The following is a 26,477-nucleotide window of genomic DNA, read 5'->3' on the forward strand; positions in this document are numbered from 1 at the left end:
CACCAGTCCTGTTCAGATTCACCTCAGATTTCTAGTGGCCGGAGGGTTCCAAATATCTCAAAGGAGTCTGGAAAAGCAGACCCCCTGCCTTTATTCCCTTCCCTATCAAATGGTCTAGAGAAAAGGAACATCTATTAGAGATGGTACTTTAGGCTGAGGCACTCCTATCCATGCAAATAAGGCTCCTAAAGGTAGACATGGTCAGAGAGATCTAAGGGATATAAGTTGGTAAGACAGAATTATTCCCTCATTCACCACCCCATGCAGGGAGCCTCCTCCCAAGCCACATACGTGGTAAGCACTGCTGCCTCCTCCACTGCCACCATAGCCATACTGGCTGGAGGCCCACTGGGCTGGGGTGGCGTTAGGGTTCTGACCCTGGCCTGTCACAGCAGCAATAGCACTGAACATCTGTGAAGTCATGTTCTGGGGCAGGGCATTCACAGCCCGTGTTAGATCTGTAAGAACAGAGGCGAAAATCAGCATGTCAGAGGCAAAAGTCCCTCCAGTTCTATCCTTTCCAATCCCAGCCCTGGGTGCCTCACCTGCAAGGTTGATATTGGCTGGGGTAGCGTTGATAGAGGCAGGAGTCCTGGTCCTGCTGCTGCTGCTGGGGGTGATGCCTGTGGGAAATGGCTGGAGTTAGTTTTTTCCCTCCAGAAATCTACTTCTGGCTACTCAGTTCAGGAGCTGGGAAAGGTAGGAGGGAAATTTGTAGAGGTCCAGCGCATAGAGAACCTCCCTGCTGCCAGGAGACTAGGGCAGGGGTGAGACAGCTATAAGGACAGCCTACCAGGCATATATGTGTCCTTCCAACCATATCCTAGAAGTTGAGGGAGAACAGAACTCACCTGGTACGGGATCCTGATAGTGATCCTTAAACCATCTGAAGAGCCCATTCACAGTTGGGAAGATTTGGCCCCGGTACCGGAATCCTTCTGGAGTCACTGTTACATATTCTATCCTGGGATTTTAGAAAGAAACATTTATCAGTATCACTGAGGGTAGCTGTGAGGGTGATCAGAATGGATGTCCACCATGTGAAGTAGCCACTGGGTGCCAGGGGAAAGGAGAGAGGACAGAATCTGTTGCTCGCCCTGTGAAGCGAGGCCTCATGCAACCCAGTACAGTGAAGGCCAAGGAGTGGTCCATGTGCTGTGCACAGGCTGCCTGAAGGTTGTGCCACCACATGGCTGCAGTGTGAAGGCAGCATCTACAAGTGAGGGGAAACAGAGGTCAAAGAATGTCAGGGGCAGAAGGGGACTCCCGGGGTGGCAAAGTACCATGCTTCCTACTCAGGGGTCTTTCTGCAGTGTCCCAGAAAGTGGTTAGTTTGCCCTTATTCAATACTTCTGAGAGCAAGAGAATAACTAATAGAAGGGGCCCTACATTCAGAAATGGTTCTTGTTCTAGTTTGAGCTCTGCCACTTACCGTCTATGTGACACTGCACCAAGTTACTAAACCAGAACTTGCTTCATTAAGCATAACATCACTTAGACCCACAGTGTGGGTGTGGGGGATTGAGGAAGCATACATAAAGTGCTTACCATGACACCTGACTCAAGGTTGTGCTCAGTCACGGAGAGCTATCAATAGGCAGCAGACATTGCCAAGTATGCCAAGTTCTCATTTACATTCAGCTAAAACCTGCTCCCGCATCTTCTCCAAGTGTGAATTCTGCCATATTCGGAGAATGTGCAAGAAGTCTGTGTTCCTTTCCATAGGGAATACAATAGTCCAGATGTGCCCAACATGGGGGCTCAGAGTATGGGGGCTTTGTCATTTGGACCCCAGCCCCACTAATACAGTCTGTGCTGTGTTTCACATGTGCTCAGTACAGGGCTAAGAGCAGAAATGCCTATGACTTGGCCAAGGGCCAAGAGAGGGATGGAGGCCAGGCTTGGGGAGAGAAGGCTGAAGTGATTACTAGTGTGTGCAAGAGACACAGAAGGTAGGTCTAAGGAAACGACTTTCCTCTACCTTCAGGGTGAGCTAGAGAGACACAGGTAAAGGCATGCCTCCTCAAAGGCAGCCTGCCAGTCATGCACAGAAGAGGCACAGCAGGAGAAAAATACACCTGGACCCACCCGCTTCAGTGTGGGCACAACAGCCAGTACACTGCAGCATCAGTAAACCACCATGTGCTGAGACCTTGGGAGGGTGAAGCAGGGAATGGGAAGAGGCCAGTGTGCCGGCCCAGTCTTGTACCTAGGAGTGTCTGGTGATTCCTGTCACTCTTTGGGAGAGAGATGAGTTGAAGGAAACTCTTCAGTGCTGATGAAAGTACTACTTTATATAAATCTTTGCCTTTCGCTTCTAGATCACCACCCTCTTTTCCCATCTCCAACCTCCACCTCAGCTATACTAAGGCAATAGGAGAAAGGCAGTCAGGCAGAACCAGAGCCGCATGGTTCCCTTCTAGCCTGTCTGTGGACGCCAGTGGCAGCACCTTCTCAGGACCAGTGCTCACCTGGGTTTACCCCGGGGCTGGTATCCCAGGAGGAACTTGCCGGGCAGTTCCTTGCAGGCACAGATGAAATAAGGGATGAAGGTGGGCTTCTCCTTCTTAGTTTTGATGAGCAGCTCCTCTAATTTCTGGGGGTAGAATGAGGGGAAGAGGTTGGGACAGCAGCATGCTTGGTACACAATGTCTGGCACATTCATACGTATACTTCCTTCACCACCTGAGGGTCCCCTACACTGAAGGAAAAACGTACATCCTTAGAGCCTGCAAAGTGTCATCCCTCCTGGGAAGACTCCTGGCTCACCTTGCGGTCCCCACCACTGCAGTCCTGATAATACTTGTGGTTCAGAAGGTCTCGGGCAAAGGATGCCATGGGCTGAACATAGCGGGCAACAATTTCATCCAAGTCCTCAAATTCCTGTGGGAAGAAGTTAAAGGCTCGATGTGATATATGCAAATCTGAGAGTCTTAGCCCTTCATCAAATCCATCCTCAAGAGAAACACAGGAGGACTTCCTTGTCCTGCTAAAGCTGCACTCCATACAAGGTATCCTCAGTTTATCTGTCACTTTGAGTCATGTATCAACACACTGGAGCACAGTGTTCTGTGATCCTTCCCTGGTTCTTGGGAACAACAGAGAACATCACCAGACTTCACCCAACATAGGAATGAGAAACCTGATACGTGTGTATGCACACACTCATAAGTGTTTTCTCCTCTTCCTCACTGGATTTTAAAATTTGGAAGACAGGGAAGAAGAGGACAAAATATACAAAATGAACAGAAATTCTACATGCCACCATCTATGTTGCTTTCTACAGCTAAAATACATATAAAGCACCCAAGTTACTGATGTCAAATGAAAGTGAGCAGAAAGGTCTTGTTTCTGGAATCAAGAGTCAGGTTGGCAGGTGGGTAGGCATGTGTCTCACCTCACTGTTGATCCACAGAGTGGCTCCCAGGCTGAAGGCATTTTCCTTGCCCTCTTCGCGCACGTCCACATGCTGGTAGATGCCTTCACTGACTTTCCAGGTCACTGTTAGGTGGTTCTCTCCCTTGCTGCTTGGTCGGATGATAACATCACCCTGGTCCATGGTCTCCATCATCTTTTCTGCTTGCTTGAAATTGATATTATGGAAGGATGGGTGTGCAATCACTCGTTTGATGTATGCTAAAGAGGGCAGGAGAAGTACAGACCAGGTGGTGGGGCTGGGAGCCAACACCAATGGGACAAATCAGGATTTAGTTTCTAACCCACTATAGGATCAACTCTTATCTCTCTGGGCCTAGATTCTCTGATACAAATGAGATGCTAATACTGGGATCCAAGGGTAATGAGACAATGAGGTTTAAGAGGCATAAGGCCTTAGTGAACAGATATGACCACAATGTGACCATGTGTAACATGACTTTTGTAACATTTCTGTGCCTCTGCCCCTTAAAGCTGACTTCCACTCCTACTGGGGGACTGATACACATATACCCTCTGGCCTGAGTTCAGCACTGGGAAAGCTACCAAGATTCAGGGGGACACACTCACTGGTCCGCTGCTGCTTCCGCTTCATGTCTTCCTCCTGCTTGTGGTCTGCTGCTTCAGCATCAAAGTCATAATAGGTATCCTTGGGCAGTTTCCACTCATTGTTCCTGTCCATGAGGTCTGAGGTACGACAGGTCAAGTCTGCACTGAACTTCTCAATGTCGATCTTCATGATGCGGCAGTGAACAGTCATTCCCACCTAGACCCACAGAACATGTGAGCTGGAAGGGACAAAGATTATGTAGCCCGAAGCCCTATTTTACATTTGAGAAAACCAAGGTCCAGGCAGAAAGGTGGGACCTGCCCAAAGCCCACCAGCTAAGTAGGAGTGTGGGGATGAGTCTTATGTGCAGACCACAGGTTATGCCCTGCGCTGATATCTCCCAGTCTAGGCAAAAAAACCAACTGGAGTCTGCTGGGTTTACTCTTCCCTTCTCCCATAAAGTTGCTATCACTGCTCCTTCCACTGTGTTCAAAGGCTCATTATCCCCCTTTTCAGAAGGAAAGCAAAATAACAGCTGTTTTCTGTACCTCACCCAATTTGCTTGAGCCCTTTTGTCTAAATATGGCAAAAGTCAGTTACCCTGCATGGTTCTCCTATTGAAAATCTCTCAGTTCATTATTAGGAATGTGTCTTCCTAATCCTGTTAAGGCCAAAGCTCTCCTGAGTTCATAACACTTAGTAGAGAATCTGACAGACCTGGCCTCAACTGTATCACTGACTGACTGATCCTGAAAAGACATGACTTCCTCTAAAAAAAAAAAAAAAATCTTTTTCCCATTAGATTGTGGGATTAAAAACACATAAATCCAATGTCAAGTGCTGGTATCTAGTAAATGTACAGTAATGTAGCCATGGCAGAAGAATATTAGGAAAAAAGGACTTGCTCTTAACCCTCTTAAACAGAGACTATTTGAGTATTCCTTCTTTGTCATCTGCTTGTGTTATGAGGAAGCCTGTGCCACACATTTTTATTCATCTCCTAGAATAGTGCCACCGGGTCTTGGAAGAATAGGCAGAGCCTTTCTGTTTCACAGCATGTGATGCTAAGCCCTGCTTTCTGCCCTCTGCCTAAACCACAGCTTCCCACACAGGAAGAGAACTTGACCTCAAAGGCTGGCAACAGACAGAAAGAAAGGCTGTGGACAAAGGCAGCTACTCATTCAGATGCTGCTCACCCTAGCCTTTTCCAGTTAGTTAGAAATCCTCCCTGAAACTTCACCAGCAGGCACTGGGAACACAGCCTAACTTCTAGAGGGGAGAGGCCAAAGTTAGCCCTACTGGTCTAACTTTAGGCCAGTCATTCATCTACCTTCACTCGTTCCTCAGGCCGCTTTACCACTTTGTCACTGAGGAATTTGGTGGGGATGAAGCCAGTGACACCATTGTCTAACCGTGTTTTGACACCAATGGCCTGGCCTGGGCACGAACCGCTGTCAAAGTGGTTCCAGACCTAAAAAAGGCATGAGAAAAGAAAGCTGATCATTAAGGTTGTGGAAATCATAATATTCAGAAAAGAGCTGCTGTATGGTATTGGCCTAAAAACTCAGTCACAGACTGAGAGACTTTCAACATCTATACTCTTCCTTGACTTGGAGCTGATGCTTGGTACCGTGGGCCATCAGATGAATCTTTTAATGCTTATCCAATGTACATTCTGTTAGCTCCACATAAGCCCTTTCCCCTTTTGTTCTACCCTAGCGAGCACAGAAATGTCTACTCAGCCTTCTCAGAATAATTCACTAAGTGTACAGGCATCCTGTGGCTGCCTTAGGTTCTAGATAAATCACATCAGCTTCTTCTACTGGGTAAAGCTGAGAAACTGTCCCTTTTACAATCTGCTTAATAACATGCTAAGGCCCAGAAAAAGCTTTTTAGTGGATTTTTTGGAACTGGGGATTGAAACCTAGGGCTTTTGCACTGAGCTATAGCCTCAGCCCTTTCTTTTATTTATTTTTAAAACAGGGCCATGCTAAATTGCATAGGCTAGGCTTGAGCTTGCAATCTTCCTGCTGTAGCCCCTTGGAGTGCTGAGATTAGAAATGTATACCACCATGCCTGACTTAAGTGGCCTTGGTAATTTTTGACTAACAAAAAGGCAGATGATGTCTAGAAGTATGTGGGATGAAATTAAAGAGCAAAAATTGAAAGTCAGGTATAGTAGTCTATAATCCCAGCACTTAGGAGGCTGAGGCAGGAGGATCACTGTGAGTTCAAGGCCAGCCTGGGCTATATGGTGAATTCAAGGCCAGCCTGAACTTCAGAGGTAGACCCTGTCTCAAAACCCCCCCCCCCACACCCACACACACACACCATACAGGAAAGAAAGGAACTTGCAGGCATCTTCTAACACGCACATACAGGGACACTGTGTCTACAGTGTAACCCCCCCCCCACACCCACACACACACACACACACACCATACACGAAAGAAAGGAACTTGCAGGCATCTTCTAACACGCACATACAGGGACACTGTGTCTACAGTGTAGGTAAGAAACATACCTCACTTAGTTCAGGGAAATTGTCTTGCTGACAGAAGGGGCACTGCCACAGCCCTGTCTCATCATTGCGGATTGCCTGGTCATAGCTTTCACCTTGTGGACGCCTGTGAGCAATGCCAGTGACATTGCAGATGATGAGCTTTCCTGAAGGAAAAAGAAGGACAGAAAGGAAGGAACAGGCTGGGAGAACTGGAGGGTGACTCTTTCATACCATCCTTTTTGTGACAGATCTCTACTGATTACCTTTCCCACCTGAAGAAGGTACAGCTTACCCAATTGGATAAGGGAAAATGAGATGCACTGCAGCGGCTTCATCATTAAGATCCCAAAGCAGATTTTTTTTTGGTATTGGGGATCCAACTCAGAGGACATTGCACTTTCGAGACAGGTGCCATGCCACTGAGCTAAATCCCTGGCCCACTTGATTTTGAACTCAATTTTTTTCTTTTCTTTTTTTCTTGGTACCGGGGATCGAACCTGGGACCTTACGCTTGAGAGGTAGGCAGCAGAATCACTGAGCTAAATCCCCAGCCCTTGATCTCAATTTTGACTTCCAAAGTTAGGTCCCACAATCTTATTTATTTATTTACTTAAATTTTGGTACCAGAGATCAAACTTAGTACCTTTCATTTGTGAGACAGGCAGAGGCACCACAGAGCTAAATTCCAAGCCCGTACATTCTAGTTTTTTTTTTTTTTTTTTTTTTTGAGACAGGGATTCACTATGTAGTTGAGACTGGCCTGGAACTCACATGTAGCCCAGGCTGGTCTCGAACTCACAGTGATCCTCCTGCCTCAGCTTCCCAAGTGCTGGGATTACAGGCATGTGCCACCATGCCTGGCTATTTTTTTTGCCCTACATTCTATTTTGTTTGTTTATTTGTTTTTTGAGACAGGGTCTCACTATGTAGTTGAGACTGACCTGGAATTCACTTATGAAGCCCAGGCTGGTCTTGAACTCAGTGATCCTCCTGCCTCAGCCTCCCGAGTGCTGGGATTACAGGCGTGCACAACCACCCGGCTCCTACATTCTACTTTAAAAGCTCTCTTGGTCTTCCCTACCTGTAGTATAAACCTGCATCATTTTATTGGAATCACATTCTGTGTCCCCCAACATATTCTCCTCTAACTAAAAATACAGTTCTAGAACTTACCAATGTAGAAAGTCTCTGGTGTTTCTTTGGTTAACATATTGAAGATCTCCTCTGTATTAGGAGAGCGGTAGGCTGTCCGGAGGTCCTTATATCGACAGCTCAGTTCTGCCCGGATGTCATACAGTGTGATGTGTTTGTCACCATAGCCCTGGAAAAAAAAAGCCTGTCAGGAGAATCCTTGTAACTGTTTCCCAACCTGAGCCATGGAGGACTTCTTTTTTCTTTTGAGACAGGGTCTCATTACGTAGTTTAGGTTGCCCTTGAACTCACTGTGTAGCCCGGGCTGTCCTTAAACTCATAGCACTACTCCTGACTGGTAGAATTACAGGTGCATAACAGACCTGGCTTCCATGGGATTTCAAAGTTGTAGGCCAGTTGGCTCCTGTCAAGGCTTTTTACCTTCTTTCCCTTCATTTATTAAAGAAGGTTTTCTTTCCTTTTTTGTTTTGGTTTTTTGAGACAGGGTCTCACTATGTAGTTGAAACTGACCTGAAAATCACTATGTAGCCCAGGCTGTTCTTGAACTTACAGCGATCCTTGTGCCTCAGCCTCCTGAGTGCTGGGATTACAGGTGTGCACCACAACACCTGGCTTTCTTTCCCTTTTTTTTTGAAACTGGTTCTCTACCACTGAGGTAGGTACATCTCTAGACTTTCAATTTTTTTTTTGTACTGGGGATCGAACTTGGGACCTTGTGCTTGCAAGGTGGCAGCACTACTGAGCTAAATAAATCTCTGGCCCTGTAGCCCTTTCATTTTTAAGGTAAGGTCTCGCTAACTTCCCTAGGCCACAAACTTATCATCCTCCTGATAGCTGGGATAGTGTGGCTACTATGCCTAGTTCACTAAATGAAGTTTTCAAAGTCAGCCATAGGACACTGTAATGAAAATTCTGTGTGTAAAACAAATGCAAGGACGCACTGTTGGAGGCTACAGTGTTGGAAAGGAAGAAAGCGGGTCTAGAAGGAAATTATAGTGCCAACATCCTTCTGACTCCCTCCTGCCCCTCATAACTATGGTCACATCTGAGACTTTTCTGGCTCCTTGACAAGTTTGTGAAAAATGTCTTCAAAAAAACCTGATAGAGCACAGGTTGAAGGAGACTCGACCCTGCTGTATTAACAGTAGTGGTGTTTCTCTAGACAGTTGGTACTCAGGTGTCTTCCCATCCAGGCCATTTAGGATAGGTTTTTCTACCAGGCCTTCCACACTGTCTTCACTAACCTGTCTCTCCAGTTCTTCTGCAAAAGCATCAAGGTCCAAGTCCTTGAGTCGCTCTGGGTTTTCCAAGATTTCTTCAAGGGCTCCTGCAGGATTGGCATCCTCAGCTGATTCATCATATTCCAGGGCATCCACTGCCATCTTCCTGGCCCACTCATAGGTTTCAGGGTGGACTCGGGAGCCATCAAGGACTTCAATGTATGAGTCAGTGCTGGAGGAAAGGCAGAGAAGAGCAGGATATAGAACAAGAAGCTTCTAGTAACAACCCAAATGTCCACCAATGGGGAGCTGGTTAAATAAATCAGGCCACCTCCATATGATGGAATACTATAAAGCCACTGAAAAGAATGATGTAGATCTATGTGTGCTGACATGGGAAGATGGCCACAATATACTGATACGTGAAAAATGCACTGCAAAACACTATGAACCATATGATCCTATTTTTGTAGTAAATGGGTAGTTAGTAAATGCATAGCAAAAATAAAATTTAGAAAAACTGTACTATACATAAAAATTGTTATGGTAGTTATCTCTGGGGAGTGGGATTATGGGGGACTTCCACTTTCTGTATAATATTTGTATATGTTGTTTTATATAAGGAACTTATATGAATCTTAGAATAAGATGAACAAAAAGGGGGAAAAAGACCTCTGAAAATTTTCTGACAGCTATTTTCCCCCATAAAGCCTTCCCAGGCTGATCTTGCCCGTGCACTCACATGGACCTATGTTATTCGTGGAGTGTTACAGCAAAGCTGAGTGGAAAATGAAGTTTTAGAACTTGAAGCCTATTTCCCCACTGACTTCCATTACTGAATGAGGAGCTATGTGCCCGTGGAAAAGATCCTCCAAAGACTGAGTTGATAACTTCTGGAGAGGAAGAGGTCAATAGTAAAGTCCAAAGTCCAAGTGAATAGAACTTTCTCTCAATAACATCTTAAAACAACAAATCTCTCTCCCGCTTCCATATTTTTTCATACCCACACTCTTTCCATTGCCCTTGCTATTCCCACCATTATCTGGCTGCAACAAACCACATTAACAAGAGGAGTTTGTATCCACTGAACAAAATCTTGTTTTGACTCTTTAATTTATAAGTTGGTCCTTTGATGTTTCTCCCATGAAAAAGGGCTCTTATAATTGAACCGATCTTTTCCATAGGTCAGGGGCTCTTGACTAAATATAAATATTCCTTACCTTATTTATTTATTTTTGGTTTTTTGAGACAGGGTTCAGACAGTTCAGACTGGCCTCAAACTCACTATGTAGCCAAGGCTGGCCTCGAACTCACAATCCTCCTGCCTCAGCCTCCCAAGTGCTGGGATTACAGGAATGCGCCACCATGCCCAGCTTTTTCTTCTTTTTCTGGTACTGGGGATCAAACTCAGGACCTTGTGCTGCAAGGTAGGCACAGAGCCGCTGAGCTAAATCCCTGGCTCCCAGCACTTTACTTTTTCTTTAAACATTTTCTAATTTAAATGGCTTGGGACCCTTTGACACCCCTAATCCCCTGAAGCCCGAAATCATAGCCCAGTGGAATTCCTTCTGGCCCATCTAGGCAGAGGGCATCACCTGTCCCCCAGGGAGGCTGTGTCAATCTTGAGGAAGCCAGCACAATTCATGAAGACTTTGGGACCCATGTGGCACATGGTGACCAGCTGGGTCCGGCTTTCAAGTCTAGTGTTGTTCTGCTTCAGGATCTAGGGGAGAAGGCTGGAGTGAGCCAGGGCAATAACCAGGTCCTATATCCTTAGCCTGCTTTCTGATCCCTATAAAACCCTCCATGAATCCATGGTGCAAACTCTGTCATCTCTCAATATCTAACTGAGCACAATACCACATTACCTACCATTAACATAAGTTCATCAATGAACTACATTATATCAAAGACTACATATGGGTAATGAATGTACAGCTTACAAGTATATGATATACACCACAGTAACCACTACTCAATTATGATTACCCATCTTTAATTATTTTGGCATTGGGGACCAAACTAAGAACCTTGTGCTTACAAGGCAGGCACAGTGAAACTGAGTTAAATCCCCAGCCCTACTCATTTTTTAATTTTTTTTTTTTTTGAGACAGTGTCATCTAGACTGGCCTTGAACATATGATCCTCCTGCCTAAGCTTCCCGAGTACTGGGATTACAGGGGTGTGCCGTCATGTCCAACCTTTATCACTCATTAAAGAAAAAGAGTATCACTTTAAAGCTATTTCTTTCTCTGACTGAGAAACTCCACTGTTCTGAGATTTGTGCTGACCATTCTCTTGCTTTCTCCTTTGTTTTAAACCATGGTTTATGGCCATCTTTCAATGAGCCATTAGAGTACAGCAGTGAGGAACATAAATTTGGTCACCCAGGGCTAAAGTAAGACTATTTCATTGACTGACTGATGCTGGTCAAGTTGACTTTTACTGACCTTAGGCTTCCTAATCTGTTAAATCATACTGACAAAATATATCTTCATGATGAAACAGTAACTTTTAAATTTTCTGATTCAATCCAATCATACCTTCAGAAGGTGGGTCCCTTTTCGAGGTCCCAAGCCACAGACATACTGGATCAAAGCCTGGCTGTAAGGATGGGCAATGGCACGGTTGACATCGACCCCGACCTCATTGACTCGGTTGATAAATTCACAGTACAAGGCATTGAGTAGTTCTTCTTTCACAACATGTTCCTATCAACATACATCAGATAGGGATAAGGTTACTGTGCTTTTCTGTTCATCTAGCTTGTCTGTTGCACCCTACTCACCTGCAAGGGGTGAAACTTGAGACACAGGATGTCTTCATCAGAACTGCACACCTGGGAAAACTCTATCAGAGGGTCTTGGATGCGCCGGGCCAGGGAGACAGCTTGTCTTAATACTGGAGGGTAATCCCGGAACTCTGCCTAGAGTCAATGAGGGTCATCAAGGGTGTTAAGGTCCAGTGCCAACATCAAGAATATAAACCACTGTAGCATGAAGCCACGTCCTCCTCTGGCTCATTTTTTCTTGGACTTCCAATCTGTGCCATAACTGGCAACATGGGAAACCACTTCATAAGTGAACAGAGGCAATACTGAGCCCTGGTAACATTTGTTTCCCTATTAAATCTCTCTGGGATTTATAGCACTTGCCTGGGCATGCCCTGAGGGTAAGGCTTCAAAATTACCTCTGACTTTTTGCTGTTCATATAGAGAATGGCCAACTCGTTGTCAACCAGCTCCACTCCAATAGAAGACAGCTGTTGGCCCTGGTCCAGCTCGTGCACAATGCGCTTTATATCCTCAATCAACATCTGGGCATCCCTGGAGAGATGAGGAATAGGAGTCAAAGTATATATTTCCACAGGGATGGATAGTCTTATGACTAGGAGTAGTAGGGGTGAGAAGCAAAGAGGTTTAAAGATAAAGAGGAATATTCCTAAAAATATTAATACTCTTGCTAGGCAGATACCCATTCTGTTATGGGGATATGCCAGGCTCAACAATAAGGGATGAGTGACTTTGGGTCATAGCCTTATGCCAGGCTTGACCCAGTGCTTTGGTGCCCCTACCTGTTCTCTCCTGCAACTGTTACCACATGAGGTTTCTTGTTCAGGAGAAATTTCTTTAGAGTTTCAATGTCTTGCGCCTGGATTGAAAGAAAATTAGATGGGCTGGGGATTTAGCTCAGTGATTCCACTGCCTGCCTCTCAAGTCTTAAGTGCAAGGACTTGAGTTTGATCTCCAGTACCAAACAAAACAAAACAAAACAAAACAAAACAAAAAAAAAAAAAAGAAAGAAAGAAAACTAGAGCTAAATGGTTCTGAGCATGGGGGAGATTTCAAGTTCTTTAAGTAGCTTGAGATCTTATAAGACCAGAGAACAGTCAAAACTGGAAAGGTTTCAGAGGGTATCTAATTCAAGCTGTCACTAAGGATTCCTTCCCATTTGTTAGATTGGTTAGCCTGCTTCTGTTTAATTGATTCTCTGATTAGAAGTGACTTCAGTGATACTAGTAGCCACTGATAAGAGTTAAAGAATGCACAGCTACCTTTTACTGTGAAGCACAATCTGTTTCCCTCCAATACTCAGCCACTAGTTCTAGTTGTCCCTGCCCCTCCAACTTCCCAGTTTTCACTCTTACCCCACCCCACCCCCGTAGTAATGGGGATCAGATCCAGGGCTTTGTGCATACTAGGCAAGTACTCTACCACTAAGTCACATCTGCAGCTTTTTAAAACATTTAAAAAAATTTTTTTAAATTTTGAGTTAGGGTCTTGCTCAGATTTGCAATATTCCTGCCTCAGCCTTCCAAATGGCTGAGATACAGGTGTGTACTACCATGCCTGGCTTGGTCCTAGTTTTGATGAAGCAAAACAAAGTACGTCTTATGTTCTTTTGGGTGAGGACCAGTTGAAAAGGACAACATGGCAAGTACGTGTCTTCTTTGTCTTAAAGGTCCCCAGTTTGTACTATAGTTCCTTATGATTTAATTTCCAAACCATACACACACTTGGATATCCTACAATTACTGTGAATGTCTATTTCATTTCTTTTGTGACTTCTGCTGAAAACCTGACTATAACAAAGTGAGGGAGGCAGTAGTATTACCAAAAAGCCAAGACTAGCACACAATGTGAAAATAATCAGTCTTATCTGGGCCCCAGGGAACTTCTCACTTGTGAGATTCCTCTAAAGATCTTGGAGGGCTGGAGATTTAGCTCAGTGGTTCGGTGGCCTGCCTTGCAAGCCCAATTACCCGAGTTCAATCCCTGGTACCAAAAAACAAAAACAAAAACACCCCAAAACAAAAAACAAAATAAAGATCTTGGACCTCCAGCCAAAACACAATTATGTTCCTTCATCCTAGAAATGAGACACACGTTTTCCCTTCTTGAGTTGTTCTCAACTTTCAAGTATCCTCCTAATTTTCTAAACAGAAGAATTCACTACATTCCTATTGTGCCCCAAATCCAGCCAGGCTACATATAGATGGCCTCTTCTATAACTACATGTCCAGTGGCAGAGAGAGAGAGGGTGTGTCTAAACAGTCTTTGAACTCTCAGTGTTGGACATGGTGTATTATTTGTTGTCTAACAAGAACAGAGAACACCCTGGAGCCTTTGGCTTTAGTATTATAAATCTGTTAATATTTCCTAAGATCATTATATTTCTAGCTTAAACTTGAGTGTGATCAACTAAATATACTTGGTGAGTCTTATTTATATAAACCATGGCCTGAAAGGACTATACTGATACTCTGATGTTGATTTTAAGATTTTTATTGTAAAATGCTTTTGTCGTTCTTTTCAGAACAGCGCTCTGACAACAAAACTGTAAGATTCTATCAGAATAAAAAATTCCAGAAGTGCACAAACTAGATGAATTCAAATTCTTTTTTTTGGAAAATGAGGCACTGAAAGGCTAATGCAGGGAAAAGGTTGGCCTGATGCCCCAGTGGCTTTCAGCTCCTGGAACAGTATGACCCAGATGCTAGTAAAACAGAGGCAGCAAAGGCAGATCCAGAAGCACACAAGGCCTAGGAACTGGACTCAAGCCAGACGTAAATTCTGCACCAGATAACGAGTGCCATCTACTGTCATGGATGTGTGACTGATGCCAGAGGATGAGACATTAGTGATTAGATCAGCAATAATAAAGGATGGGATATTCTTAGACCATAGCACTTATCCCACTGAAGTACATGATGTGGGGACTTGCCTTCTTTTCTCGCTCTTCCTCTCTCCATGCAGTTCGCCTTTTGGTAAAATGAGGTAGCCGGAGAAAGTCTGTCACTTCTCCTTCACCATTAACCAGGGCACAGAACACAGGGTGATCTCTGCCAGCCAAATAGACAAAGATTGTCACAATCAGCAATATGAGGCTATGAATAAAAGAATGAAATAAGGAAAATAGGTAAGAGACAGTGCAGGGCCGGTAGACAGGCAATTACCTGGCAGAGGAAAAAGCAATGCCCAGGACTCGAATGCCCTTTCCTTGGTTCTCATCCATAAAGTCATCATCTTCTTCTACCTGTTGATCTGGTCGGTAGGGTGCAACCCTTAACCAGTTGTAGAGCTTGCGGCTACAGGCCTAGTGAGGAGACACACAAGACACCATGGTCATCAAAGTCACTGACTATACTAAGGAGAAAAGTACAGATAAACATGTGCAAGGCCATGTATTCATAATTTATATAAGCTTCCAGACTCTTGGCAGGCTTACAGCCCAAATGCATACCCCACTTTTTGGAATAAGATAGTACAAAAGACAGTGACAAAAACAAGGATTATCTGGGTGACTGGGGAAAAGGGAGAAAAGAGGTTCAAGTGGACAGCTCTTGAATATGATCCTTGTACCTAGTTTGTACTGCCTCTCATAGTATGTTCCACTTGTCCCACTGTTTGTTCCTCTGTTACCCATGGGATTGCTACTAAGGGGTTCTTTCATTCTCAGCTCTAGTCCAGAGAAACCACAGGACTAAGAAAAACAAGTGTGTCCTCACCTTTATGACATATTCCTTGGCCTCAGCCAGGAGCTTGTTCTTGAGTTCTTTGGCCATCTGCACATAGAGGAACTGCTGTAAAGCTCGCTCAATAGCCATGGTGCGCTGCCGGTTCCACTCCTGTACTTGATGGCTGAACTCGTCTCGGTAGTAAAACTGCTTGATTTCTTCAAAATACGTCTGGTCATTGCCGTAGCTGAGGCGAGATACAAAGCTATGGTGTTAGGGATGGAGAAAAGATGATACTTGGATGTCCATAAATACATGAATGAGCTAGGAATAATGGATTGCTCTGAAACAGTGGTTTAATTCCCAAAGGACCCCTCCTCCCACCAAGAGTCCCTAGCCAAGGGCTTTGCTTACCTTTCCACTCCCTTCATATCTATGCTGATGTCAATAGTGAGCAGCCCCTCATCTTCAGCCAAGCCCATCTTGAGGAATTGGTCATCTCTCAGTTCTTTAACAGGCTTATTCTTTAAATATTTAAAGGAATAGGCATAGTGGGCCTCATCCACATCCTGTACATCAAGAAGCAATCATTAGGTGTGGCTCAGCCCTGGAAGAAAAAGACTGCCTTGGTGCTTATGGGAAGACAGCTTGGCTAAAGACCCAAGACCCAGTCACTCAGACAGCAGGCCACATCTTGGATCAAAGCCTTTTATCCAGCTCACCTTTCTACCTTTCTTGGTGGGGGCAATGTTTAGCTTGGCTCTCTCCTGGAAGGTCTGCCTCAGCACCTGCCGGACAAGGGGTTCACGGGCAATCTGAAGGGCTACCATGTAGCGGGCACCTTCCAGCACAGCTTCTGGAGTAGGGAACTGGCTGTGGGGAAAACAGTGGAGTTGCAGGATGGAGGTGTCTTAGCCTTCAGACCCTCCCTGCCAGCCACCTGCTACATGCCTACCTGCAAACATAATCCTTGGCCAGCTCCAAGGGTTCTGCAGGAAACTGCTCTGTTTCATGCCGCTGGTAGCTGTCCCGGAGGTTCTCCCCAAATTGCTCAGGAGTAAGCCCAAACTTTTTGGCCAAGCCGTCTGAAGCAAATAGTATAATGAAAGTTAAGGCAGCAGTTGGCTGGACAAACTTTTGGCTTTCTGAGTCTAGAGTAACAGTTCTGTGTATAAGACTTCAGTCTTTTTGTTTTTGTCTTTTGAGACAGAGTCTTGCTATGTACTTCAGGGTGGTCTTGAACTATGTAACCAGGCTGGCAGTCCTGCCTCAGCTTCCCCAGTGCCAGGATTACAGGCCTGTGTCACCAAGTTTGTGTATCAAACTTTAAAAGGATCAAGAATGAGCAGGACTAGGCTGCCAAAGAAAAATGTAAAAACTGACTTGAAGCACCTGAGTGGCTTTTATGAGCATAAGAAATAGAGATTCTCACTACTTAGGGGCTTTAGAGAGGCAAACCATTACCATAGGGTGGGAGAGAGTGGAGGGTTATGGGGATCATGTGGTAGGCCGGTTTATCACTGGACAGCTGCTTGACTTAGCTATCCTTTTCCCCTATCTATGAGTTCTCTTCCTTGATAACCCCTCATTGCTCAAGGCTCGAGTGCCCAGGTACCAAAGAGGCTGGCTTTTACCTAGCCCTGCACTCTGGCAGATGGTGTACATATCTCGGCGGGAGGCCTGCTTGAGCTCTGGTCCTCTCTGCTCCTCATCTTCTGCTTCCTCACCTTCACCTGAGAAAAAAATGTTGAGTGACGTTAGGCTGTGATTTCTATCACTCCCAAGGATCTGACACATGTTGAGAAGCCCCAGAGGGCACTCAGCCAAGAGCATTCTTGGAGCTCTCCCAGCCATCAAGCCTGTTTTTTCCCCCCTTGGTACTGGGGATCAAACTTGGGACCTTGCACTTGTGAGGCAGGCAGCAGCACCACTGAGCTAAAATCCCTGGTCCTCTCCTGGTTTTCTTTTCCATTACTCACCTTCTTCATCTCACAGCCATCAACTGTTTTTTCCCCCCTTGGTACTGGGGATCAAACTTGGGACCTTGCACTTGTGAGGCAGGCAGCAGCACCACTGAGCTAAAATCCCTGGTCCTCTCCTGGTTTTCTTTTCCATTACTCACCTTCTTCATCTCCCTCTTCCCTTACACGCTTCAGCTTCTTGCGGCTAGCCTTGGCAGCATTCTGCATCTTAGGGATGTCACGACCATAGTACAGCAGGAAGTGATTATACACATCTTTCAGCTCATCCATCGACTGTACGTCCTTGAGCCTAAAAGAAAGGTACATAAAAGCTCAGGTGTCACTGGGGAAGCAGTGTATCTCAGTTTTGCTACAAGGAATCTAATTCCCAGAGGCAAGGTCCCAATTAGACAGGCACTTTGATTGTCTAATCAATACACACACAATAGCCCTAGACCATACCTAGAGTGCAATTAACTAGTTGTCTTAAAGGAGGAATATGTCAAATTGAAATGGTTACTGGTGACTGTCAGAAATGGAAGCATCAGAAGACAAGGTAGCATGTCTCTAACAAAGTTCAAAGTCCTTGAGACTCCTCTTCAGTTGTGTGGTATTAGCCACTAACTATTTGCTGCTCCTCTGATTTCTCCAACTGTCAAGCTACTTTCCGATTATAATTTGGTTTCCCATATAATTTTATCTACATGAGATAAATATCCAGATCATGAAGTCTGAATATCTGATAATTTTAATGGTTAAATTTCCAGTAAATACATTAATATCTTTTATATACTAATATATATAACCAAGATAAATTTGTCAGAAAATTACTTCTGGTGTATTGATAAGCTGGATTTCTAAGAGGAAAGACCCTGTGCTGTGAATTTTGCAAGGTAACACTGGTCCTGGGGGACTATCTTTGGTCTGACAGTTCCCTGTAGTGGAACAAACTCTGTATATGCTACCTTTCCATGTCGGTGGTGTCCAGAGCCCGGATGCCATCAGCAAGAGGTTTGTCAGGGTCAGCAGAGATTTGCTCATACTGATAAGCCTGCATCTTCTCAAACAGCCGTGTTAAGTTTTCTTTGCGAATCCTTAGCTGGGTCCACTAGGGAATGGTAGGGCAAGAATAAGTACTGGTTCTCAGCCCTGGAGACCCAAAGTTGCTCTGTTCCTTTACCATGATATACAGAAGGGGAAACTTGGCAGGCCTGGAGCAGCTTGGTTTGTAGTACCCTAGCAGTTGCGGAGTCCAACCCAGACCACAGCTCTTTGGGATCATATATTCATATTACCTTTTCATCCCACTGCCACACCCTCCACAGGTCATTGATGTGCAATTCAGGCTCGACATACTCCTTTCGGTAAAAGGCAATAAAAGGGACCTAGAGCAACAAGGAGACTGAAGTCACTCAGAAGAAATATCTGCAAGGATTCCCTCTGCTAGAAGGTAATTAATCATCTCATGGACCAACAGATCCAGGAAACTGAATAGTTGAAAGTGTGGGCTCCTCCTGAGGCCCAACCAGGCCACAATACTCTCCAAATAAGTAAAGATAATGTTGCAGACAAGGTGGCCTTCTCCTATTGATTACTAAGGTCTCTGCTAGTCCCAACTGCTTATTAGGGATTACTTCTAAGGATTGGTAAGGTCTCTACCTGACTTAGGCAGCTACTTTTTTCCCTCATTCTCTTGACTTTCTATCCAATGAGACACCAATTTCTAACCAATGGTGTTACCTCAAAATGCTGATTTCGCATGAAACCCAAGGCCTCTTTGATCTTCTGAATTGTGCTGGGACCTTTTCGACTAAAGCTGCTGCTTGGCTGGCCTCGGTCTAGGTAATCACAGCTTTCCTACAGTAGAAAAAAGAAAGCAAGATACTGTTACTTTTGTCTTACCACATAAAACTGCTTCTTAACACAGGGTGGCCTTGTTTTATGAAATTTAGACAAAGCTCCTACATACATACACTCTTCTGTACCAGGCACACAGAAGAACAGGGTAGGGGAGGAATAGTAGCTTCCCATCTTAATCAAGTGGCTTCTGTTTCATGTCAAAATCTAAGGCTTGCCAGGCATGGTGGTTCATACCCATAATCACAACACTCTGGCCGGGGATTTAGCTCAGCAGTTCGGGTGGCCTGCCTTGCAAGCGCAAGAACCCAAGTTCAATCCGCCGTACCAAAACAAAACAAAACAAAAAAAACTACTCTGGGTGGTTGAAGCAGGAAAATCCTAAATTTAAGCCCAGCCTGAGCAACTGTGAAACTCTGTCTCCAAGTGAAAACAAATGTCTGAGATGTAGCTCAGGGCAAAGGCCCTGGGTTTATTCTCCAGTACTACAAAACAAAAACCTAAGGAATTTTAGCTGGGTGTGGGAGTGCATGCAGTGATCTCAGTACTCAGGAGGCTGAGGCAGGAGGATCCTCTTGAGTTTGAGGCTAGCCTGGGCTACATGCTGAGACTGTCTCAAAAAACTGAACAACCAACCAACCAAACAATAAAACTAAGGATCGTTTTTAGGTACCTGTAGAGAAATGGTTGGTGTGGCAAATGCATTCCTATAGATCCAGTCAGCTTCTTCTTCTAGTTCATCATCTTCAGCCCCCTTGACAGGGATAGAACGGAGCTACAGTGGGTAAGAAAAGAATGTGAGAGTTACTTTATATCATATGCCAATTAGCAAAAACATAGTATTTCTGGACAGAAACATGTGTTCCTCAGGTATACATTTTCGATATCCAGCCTAGTATTATATAGCATGAAATCAATATTTCACAGATTTTGGGGGGGGTACTGGGGATCAAACTCAGGTCCTTGAGCTTGTGAGGTAGGCGGTGGAACCAATGAGCTAAATCCCTGGCCCATCACAGATTTCTTGAAGAGTGCCACTTCAAGACCACAGCAGGGTGATAATCTTATCTTCCCTCCTCTAAGACCTGGAATCCCTGAACCTAGGTCAAATGGGGTTCAATGCCCTGGATACTGTTCAAGGTTAGATCATTATGAGATTGTTTCTTGGCTACAAAATGATGGAGTATTAGCAAAGGCAGAGGCTGGCAGTTTCTTACCTGGAACCTTTCAGGCAAGTCAGTGGCTCGGATTTCATTGTCCTGATCTGTGAGGTGGCTGCTTTCTAGCTCACTGGGCTCATACATCTCAAAGATGCTCCTGCGGCTCACACGTTTTTTGGTGGTCTTCTTGGGCCGCACTCGGATTTCACCCTCGGTCTCATCGTCCTCATATTCATATTCTTCTTCCAGTTCTTCATCATACTCATTGTATTTCTCAAATTCACCATAGTCAAAGTCCACACCAAAAATCTCCTGGGCTTCCTGCAGGGCTCTGCAGATGAGAGGAAAAATGTAACCCCTACACAGACTCTTTACTTGCCCCAGGGAACTAAGAAAGTCAGCAGAAAAGTAAGGGGCCATATTCATTATGGAATGATAGCATAACTAGGGAATATTTCTTTGAAACTATTGTTTATCAGAAGATAAAAGCCCATCTTTGGCACCTGCCAATGACAGAAACCAAACAGTATCAGGGCAGATGGGTCTGCACTCTGCTTAGTGGGTCCATCTTCTACTGATATTACAGTACTCCCATAGAGCAAAAGCTTTCAAACTTTTAAGCTCTGATGTAGGAAACCTTTTCCCCAGAACATCAAAATATAAGTAAACATGGAGCTGGAGCCTCATTCATATTGGTTCCACTCTAATCCCTTAGGGTCCCTAGATTGCACAGAAAGCTTTTAGGGATAGCAAGAATATAGTAGCAGGATTTCTCTGCCTACTACAAGGTATCTGAGGCAGAGAGGCAAAATGGTTGTGAACTAACATGTCCCAGGAAGCCTCTGAGCTTCTTTCTGAGTGGGCTCACTCAATACCTTTACCACTACCTTGTACCAGGCCCCACTCACGCATCTGTGTATCCGGGCAGCTTTTTCCGCCACTTTGGTTTTTTCAGAGGCTGTCCATCATCATCCACAATGAAGTCATCAATATCTGAGTAGGGAAAGGAGGGGTTAGTGTTCAGTGTCAGGGACTGATCCAGGTCTTAATAGTTTTAAGTTCCTGCCTATGAGAGGAGAAAGGCTCCTGAAAAATAACCTCTTAATGTGAAACGCAGGAGGCTGTAACTGAGAAATGGTTTCCCATTACAATTCCTAGGTCCTAGGGGACAGGAAAGCCCAACATCCACCCAAACACCTGCTTCCCTGCTCCAATGCCACATACCTGACTCTTCATCATCTTCCTCTTCTTCCTCTGGAGGACCCATGGAGGCCTCCACAGCCTCCTGTCCTTCTTCCCCTTCCCCATCCTGGAAGATTTCCTCAGCAATAGCTTCTTTTTCATGTTCTTCTTTGCCATATTCTTCTTCATCATCATCCTCATCATCTGACATTTTTTTGACACGCCGGTATTTTTGCTATTGGTGAGAAAACTTGCCTTATTAGGATCTGAGGGGTCTAGCACAAGGATCCATGCTCTCCAGTCTCATTCCCATTTTCCCACTCTAATTACCCTATCTAAGGTAAAGGGAAAACAACATGTTGAGTGATGCTCTTTCAGCTCCAAAGCCCACCCTTGAAACTGACAAGTCTTTCTTTAAAAGGCACCCAGATCTATGATGCAAATCCAGGCTCTGCAATGACATCAAGCATTCTTCTTTTCCCTGACATTTTCCATTTTTTTTTTTTTTTTTTTTTAACTGGCACTGGGGATTGAACTCAAGACCTTGAGTTTGCTGGGCAGGCGAGGCACCACTGGGCTAAATCCCTGGCACCATCCCCAAACTTTTCTGTATATGCTCCCTTTCCCAAGGTGACACTTAATTCCAGGGACAAAAAGAAAGATCATACTTACTCCTCGTTTGACTTTGACACCCAAATTCTCCTCAATGAGGTCAAAATCATCATCCTCCAGGCGGTCATCAAAAGATGCTGAAGAAAACAGTGTTATGCATGGTGCTGGGGAGGCCCCTTCCCACTGCAATTTCCATCCCAACTCACTGACTAGAGAAAAGACTACTTACTTCGTTTTCTTTTCTTGTGGCCAACATCATCTTCTGAATCACCAGAGTCACTGACTTCATCCTCCTCTCCTTCATCTTCATCATCATCATCATTAATAAAGCCTTTCAGGTTGCCTTGCTCATCTTGATCATCTAGGTTCTCCTCTTCCTCCTCTTCATCTGGAAAACATGCATGTTTGAGGCATGGTGATCTATGAACAGGCTGGGGATGGGGTAAGGCTATCTGCTTAACTACAACTATCTACCAGCTCTGCAACTAAGGAGCCACATGTCATGTTAATCCCTCTACAGCAGCAGCTTCTAAAAAGGATGATTTCTTTTCTATATTCACCATCTATCCTTTTTTTTTCTCTCCATACTAGAGATAGTTTACATGGCACCTGCCCTATACCTAGAGTCCTTTAAGTTGAGATAGGATCTCACTAAGTCACTAAGTTGATTAGGTTGTACTGCAACTTTAGATGTTCTTGCTTCAGCATCAGAAAGCTACGATTAGAAGCATACACCACAATGCCTGTCTCATCATTTTTCTTTAGAAAAGATAATCTTCCTTTCTTTTCAAAATTGTTACTGGAGGCTCAACAACCACCCAAATCTATTTCCCTCAGTTTATAAACTTAGTAGCTATATGACTTCCTTTAGCCACAATTATTTGATAATTTATATTTCCTTTTTTGTCTTTAAAGTCATTTCATGCTTCTACTCTACTCAATCCTTAAAGGTTGAGTTTTTCTAGGACAATAGCAAACTGGGTGTATAATGAAATGCCAGGGCTGAATGCAAGAGGCATCATGTATGAATTTATTTATTGGTTAATGTCTGTTCATTTTCACTAATGTAAATACCCCAATAACTGGGTTTTTGTATTGTGTGAGGCATAGTGCCTTTTAAACTGCAGACAGGTACTCTAAGCATTCTCTAAGAATGACTGAAAGTACTCAAGCTGGTACCTTATGTGTGAGAATTTCTGCGCTCAGCCTGAACCTTTTATCAGCAAGAATCCAACTATCCAAAGTTAGCAATAGTAGGGAAAAGCTTGAGGCTGGGGCCTCCTCACCATCATCCTCTTCTTCCACAAATTTCTTGGTGACTCGGGGGACCACCTCGCCTTCATCGTTGTATTCTTCCTCTGACTCTTCAGCCTCGCTTTCCACAAAATCAGACATTGCTGCAGCTTCTCACTGCCTGCCTGAAAAAAACAGGAAGGGAAGGAGGTGGGGAGAAAATATGAGACATGTGATTTTACTGAGGGCTCTTAAACCTTTCCACAAAAAGTCTTTAAGCCATTTGCCCTGGCCCTGCCTACTCAATCATTCCCACTCAGGGAGAAGAAAGTAGGAAGCAGATGGCTGGGACTAGAGGAATAGTCTGAAATGCTTAGTATGCATGAAGCTTTGGGTTTAACTCCCAGAAACACACACACACACACACACACACATGCACGCACACGTGTGCGCCTCTATCCGCTTCCATTTTCCATTGTTCCTAGGGTTGCTTTTTTCTTGTGTACTTAAAAAACAAACAACAACAACAAAAACCAAGAAGCTGTTATTCTGGATTTGTACAGGTATCACTTCTTTTACCTTACCATTTGGAGGCAGGCATGGACAAATGAGAAAAGAAACTAATACAGGGATTATTATACAGGTAGGAATACGTTGGTAGAGATTCTTTTTTTTTTTGAGATTCTGTGACTTGCTCATAGGAAGTTGAGGAACAGTAAGTGCCAGCTTTGTGAACTTGCATATACATTATACATGGTTATTAGCAGAGTCAAAAGGAACCCCTCCTTTGTAGGGGTGTGCGTGTGCGTGTGTGTGTGTGTGTGTGTGTGCTGGAATTCAACCCAGCTAGGCAGGCATGTTACCAAAAAAAAAATCACTTCGATAGATCAATATTTCATAAACTTGAGCCTAGAGCAGGGCTCACTATACTGGAATTCAACCCAGCTAGGCAGGCATGTTACCAAAAAAAAAAATCACTTCGATAGATCAATATTTCATAAACTTGAGCCTAGAGCAGGGCTCACTATGTATCTATCCCAGGCTGGCCTCAAACTCACAGCAATCTTCCTTCCTGCCCCAATCTTCTGAGTGCTGGGATTACAGGTGTGAGCCACCACACACAAAAGCAGTGGAGAACTGATATGAAGTTTGCTGGGGCCTTGTGTAGGACTTTAATAGTACATATCACACAAGCCAAAACCAAAATCTCATGTTGAGATCCTGAAGCTGGCTGCTAATAAAACTTGTTGCCACTCCTTACCCTGTCCTACACAAGGGTATTGCATGGTTTATATCCCTTTCCTCCACCTTAGACTAAAAATTTTTGGAAGACAGAGATCATGTGTAATTGAGACTAACAAAACCCATGAAAATATAAATGGGAGTACAAAAGGCATTTTATTATTTTGAACCAGAAAAGCTGTATTCCTCTAGGTGTTTTGCACAAATTATGAACTGACCACTATGTGTTTGTTCAATAAACCTTTAGTTTGGTGGCTCTAATTCTCCTGAAAACTACCCTTATTGATATCAACCAGTATCGTAACCAATTAAGAGTAGTTGAACCAGGGCCAGGGATTTACCTCAGTGGCACTGTTCCTGCCTCACAAGCACAAGGTTCTGAGTTCGATCCCTGGTACAAAAAAAAAAAAATTAGCTGAACTCAGGAAAACAAAACTGGCAGTATTGAGCTCTAATGGAAAAGGGAGGAATGTTCGTTCAACCATAGGCTGAGGTTTCAGATGTCATTCTTTGCTCAAACTTTACTGTCTACCATGAAAATATACCTTGCTAGGAACTGGAGACAAAGAGAAGCAGCACTGTGTGTTCTGAAGGAGGTGACTATCTAATAGAGGGAGAGAGATTTAAAAAAAAAACACCAGAGAAACAAACAAATAAGGACCATAAAATAGTTTTGTGGCCTGTATACAGAGAAGATACTGGAAGATAATTGAAAAAGAAACCAAGAAATTCACAAAATATTCACAAAACTAATATAGGTCTCTTCTTGGTACTCACTGCAAGTGGAAGAACAGTTAATAAATACCCAATTCTTTCCTGAGTATGCAGTGGAGTTTTCCAGAGGTTATATGATACACGATATCACAACAGTCTAAATTCAGAAACAGATATGAACATCCATCTGTATTTTTAAGGTAGATATTAAAAAGTTTTGCTGGTGGGCATGGTGGTGCACGCCTGTAATCCCAGCACTCACAAGGCTGAGGCAGGAGGATGGCTGTAAGTTCAAGGCCAGCATGAACTAATAGTGAGACTCTGTCTCAAAACACAAACAAGTTTTGCCACAAAAAAAAAGGTAGAACACTGCCACTCTAATTGCTAAATTTTTTATTTCTGAAACTTATTTCATAAAAATGTGACATTAAAAAGTAGTATATTACTGTATATCAAATTAATTAAGCATTAAAATTATCTCCACATTAGTATCTTATCTGTTAAGCATCAATAGAAACCTGGACAATATCAATAAATCTAAGCAAAACATTTTTGGAATCCTAAATTAAAAAAAAAATTTCTTTTTTGAGACAGCCTCTCACTACATAGTTCAAGCTGAACCTGCATTCACTATGTAGCCCAAACTGGCCTTGAACTTATAGCAATCCTTCTGCCTCTGCCTCTGCCTCTCAAGTGCCAAGATCAAAGGTGTGCACCGCCACACCCAGTTCTACATAATTCTTAAGAGTATAAAATGGTCTGGCATGGTGCTGCATGCATGCTTCTAATGTCATCACTGTGGTAGGCTGAGGCAGGATTCCAAATTCAAACTCAGCCTAGGAAATTTAGTGAGACCCTGCCTCAAAACAAAACAAAACAAAAATAAGGCGAGGGACCAGGGATTTAGCTCAGTGACACCACACTGGCCTAGCAAGCACAAGGTACTGAGTTCAATCCTCTGGTACAACAACAAAAAAAACAACAACAAAAGGCCAGGCTGGGCTAGTAGTGAGTTCAAGACTAGCTTGGAATACATAGTGAGACTGTTCCAAAAATAAAAGAGCCAGAAGCGGTGGTGCCTGTAATCCCAGCACTCTGGAGGCTGAGGCAGGAGGATCGCTGTGAGTTCGAGACCAGCCTAGGTAACATGTGAGTTCCAGGTCAGTCTCAACTACATAGTGAAACGCTGTCTTAAAAAGC

General features: G+C 44.1%; 1 protein-coding gene across 1 annotated transcript in view; it reads right to left on the minus strand.

Annotated features, from left to right (window-relative positions):
• The window catches only part of Supt6h (SPT6 homolog, histone chaperone and transcription elongation factor), a 35,051-nt gene that overhangs the window by 1,451 nt on the left and 7,123 nt on the right, over positions 1–26,477 (minus strand). Inside the window, exons 2-35 of the mRNA XM_010642305.3 lie at positions 23,375–23,506; positions 22,318–22,476; positions 22,149–22,225; positions 21,519–21,711; positions 21,203–21,287; positions 20,352–20,625; positions 19,808–19,909; positions 19,018–19,134; positions 18,573–18,662; positions 18,243–18,385; positions 17,439–17,587; positions 16,951–17,049; positions 16,272–16,401; positions 16,039–16,189; positions 15,731–15,885; positions 15,368–15,563; positions 14,816–14,955; positions 14,584–14,701; positions 12,434–12,510; positions 12,050–12,185; positions 11,649–11,786; positions 11,404–11,571; positions 10,456–10,583; positions 8,885–9,092; positions 7,662–7,809; positions 6,510–6,652; positions 5,316–5,456; positions 4,006–4,201; positions 3,398–3,636; positions 2,770–2,883; positions 2,472–2,596; positions 852–964; positions 546–623; positions 292–458 (exon numbers count right to left, since the gene is read on the minus strand). Of these exons, the coding sequence (XP_010640607.1) occupies positions 292–458; positions 546–623; positions 852–964; positions 2,472–2,596; positions 2,770–2,883; positions 3,398–3,636; positions 4,006–4,201; positions 5,316–5,456; positions 6,510–6,652; positions 7,662–7,809; positions 8,885–9,092; positions 10,456–10,583; positions 11,404–11,571; positions 11,649–11,786; positions 12,050–12,185; positions 12,434–12,510; positions 14,584–14,701; positions 14,816–14,955; positions 15,368–15,563; positions 15,731–15,885; positions 16,039–16,189; positions 16,272–16,401; positions 16,951–17,049; positions 17,439–17,587; positions 18,243–18,385; positions 18,573–18,662; positions 19,018–19,134; positions 19,808–19,909; positions 20,352–20,625; positions 21,203–21,287; positions 21,519–21,711; positions 22,149–22,225; positions 22,318–22,476; positions 23,375–23,483 (4,806 nt within the window). The 5' untranslated portion in view covers positions 23,484–23,506. The remainder of the gene's footprint in view (positions 1–291; positions 459–545; positions 624–851; positions 965–2,471; positions 2,597–2,769; positions 2,884–3,397; positions 3,637–4,005; positions 4,202–5,315; positions 5,457–6,509; positions 6,653–7,661; positions 7,810–8,884; positions 9,093–10,455; positions 10,584–11,403; positions 11,572–11,648; positions 11,787–12,049; positions 12,186–12,433; positions 12,511–14,583; positions 14,702–14,815; positions 14,956–15,367; positions 15,564–15,730; positions 15,886–16,038; positions 16,190–16,271; positions 16,402–16,950; positions 17,050–17,438; positions 17,588–18,242; positions 18,386–18,572; positions 18,663–19,017; positions 19,135–19,807; positions 19,910–20,351; positions 20,626–21,202; positions 21,288–21,518; positions 21,712–22,148; positions 22,226–22,317; positions 22,477–23,374; positions 23,507–26,477) is intronic.

Source organism: Fukomys damarensis, unplaced genomic scaffold (genome assembly GCF_012274545.1).
Source record: "Fukomys damarensis isolate Sample0158 unplaced genomic scaffold, DMR_v1.0_HiC HiC_scaffold_13, whole genome shotgun sequence".
NCBI lineage: Eukaryota > Metazoa > Chordata > Mammalia > Rodentia > Bathyergidae > Fukomys > Fukomys damarensis.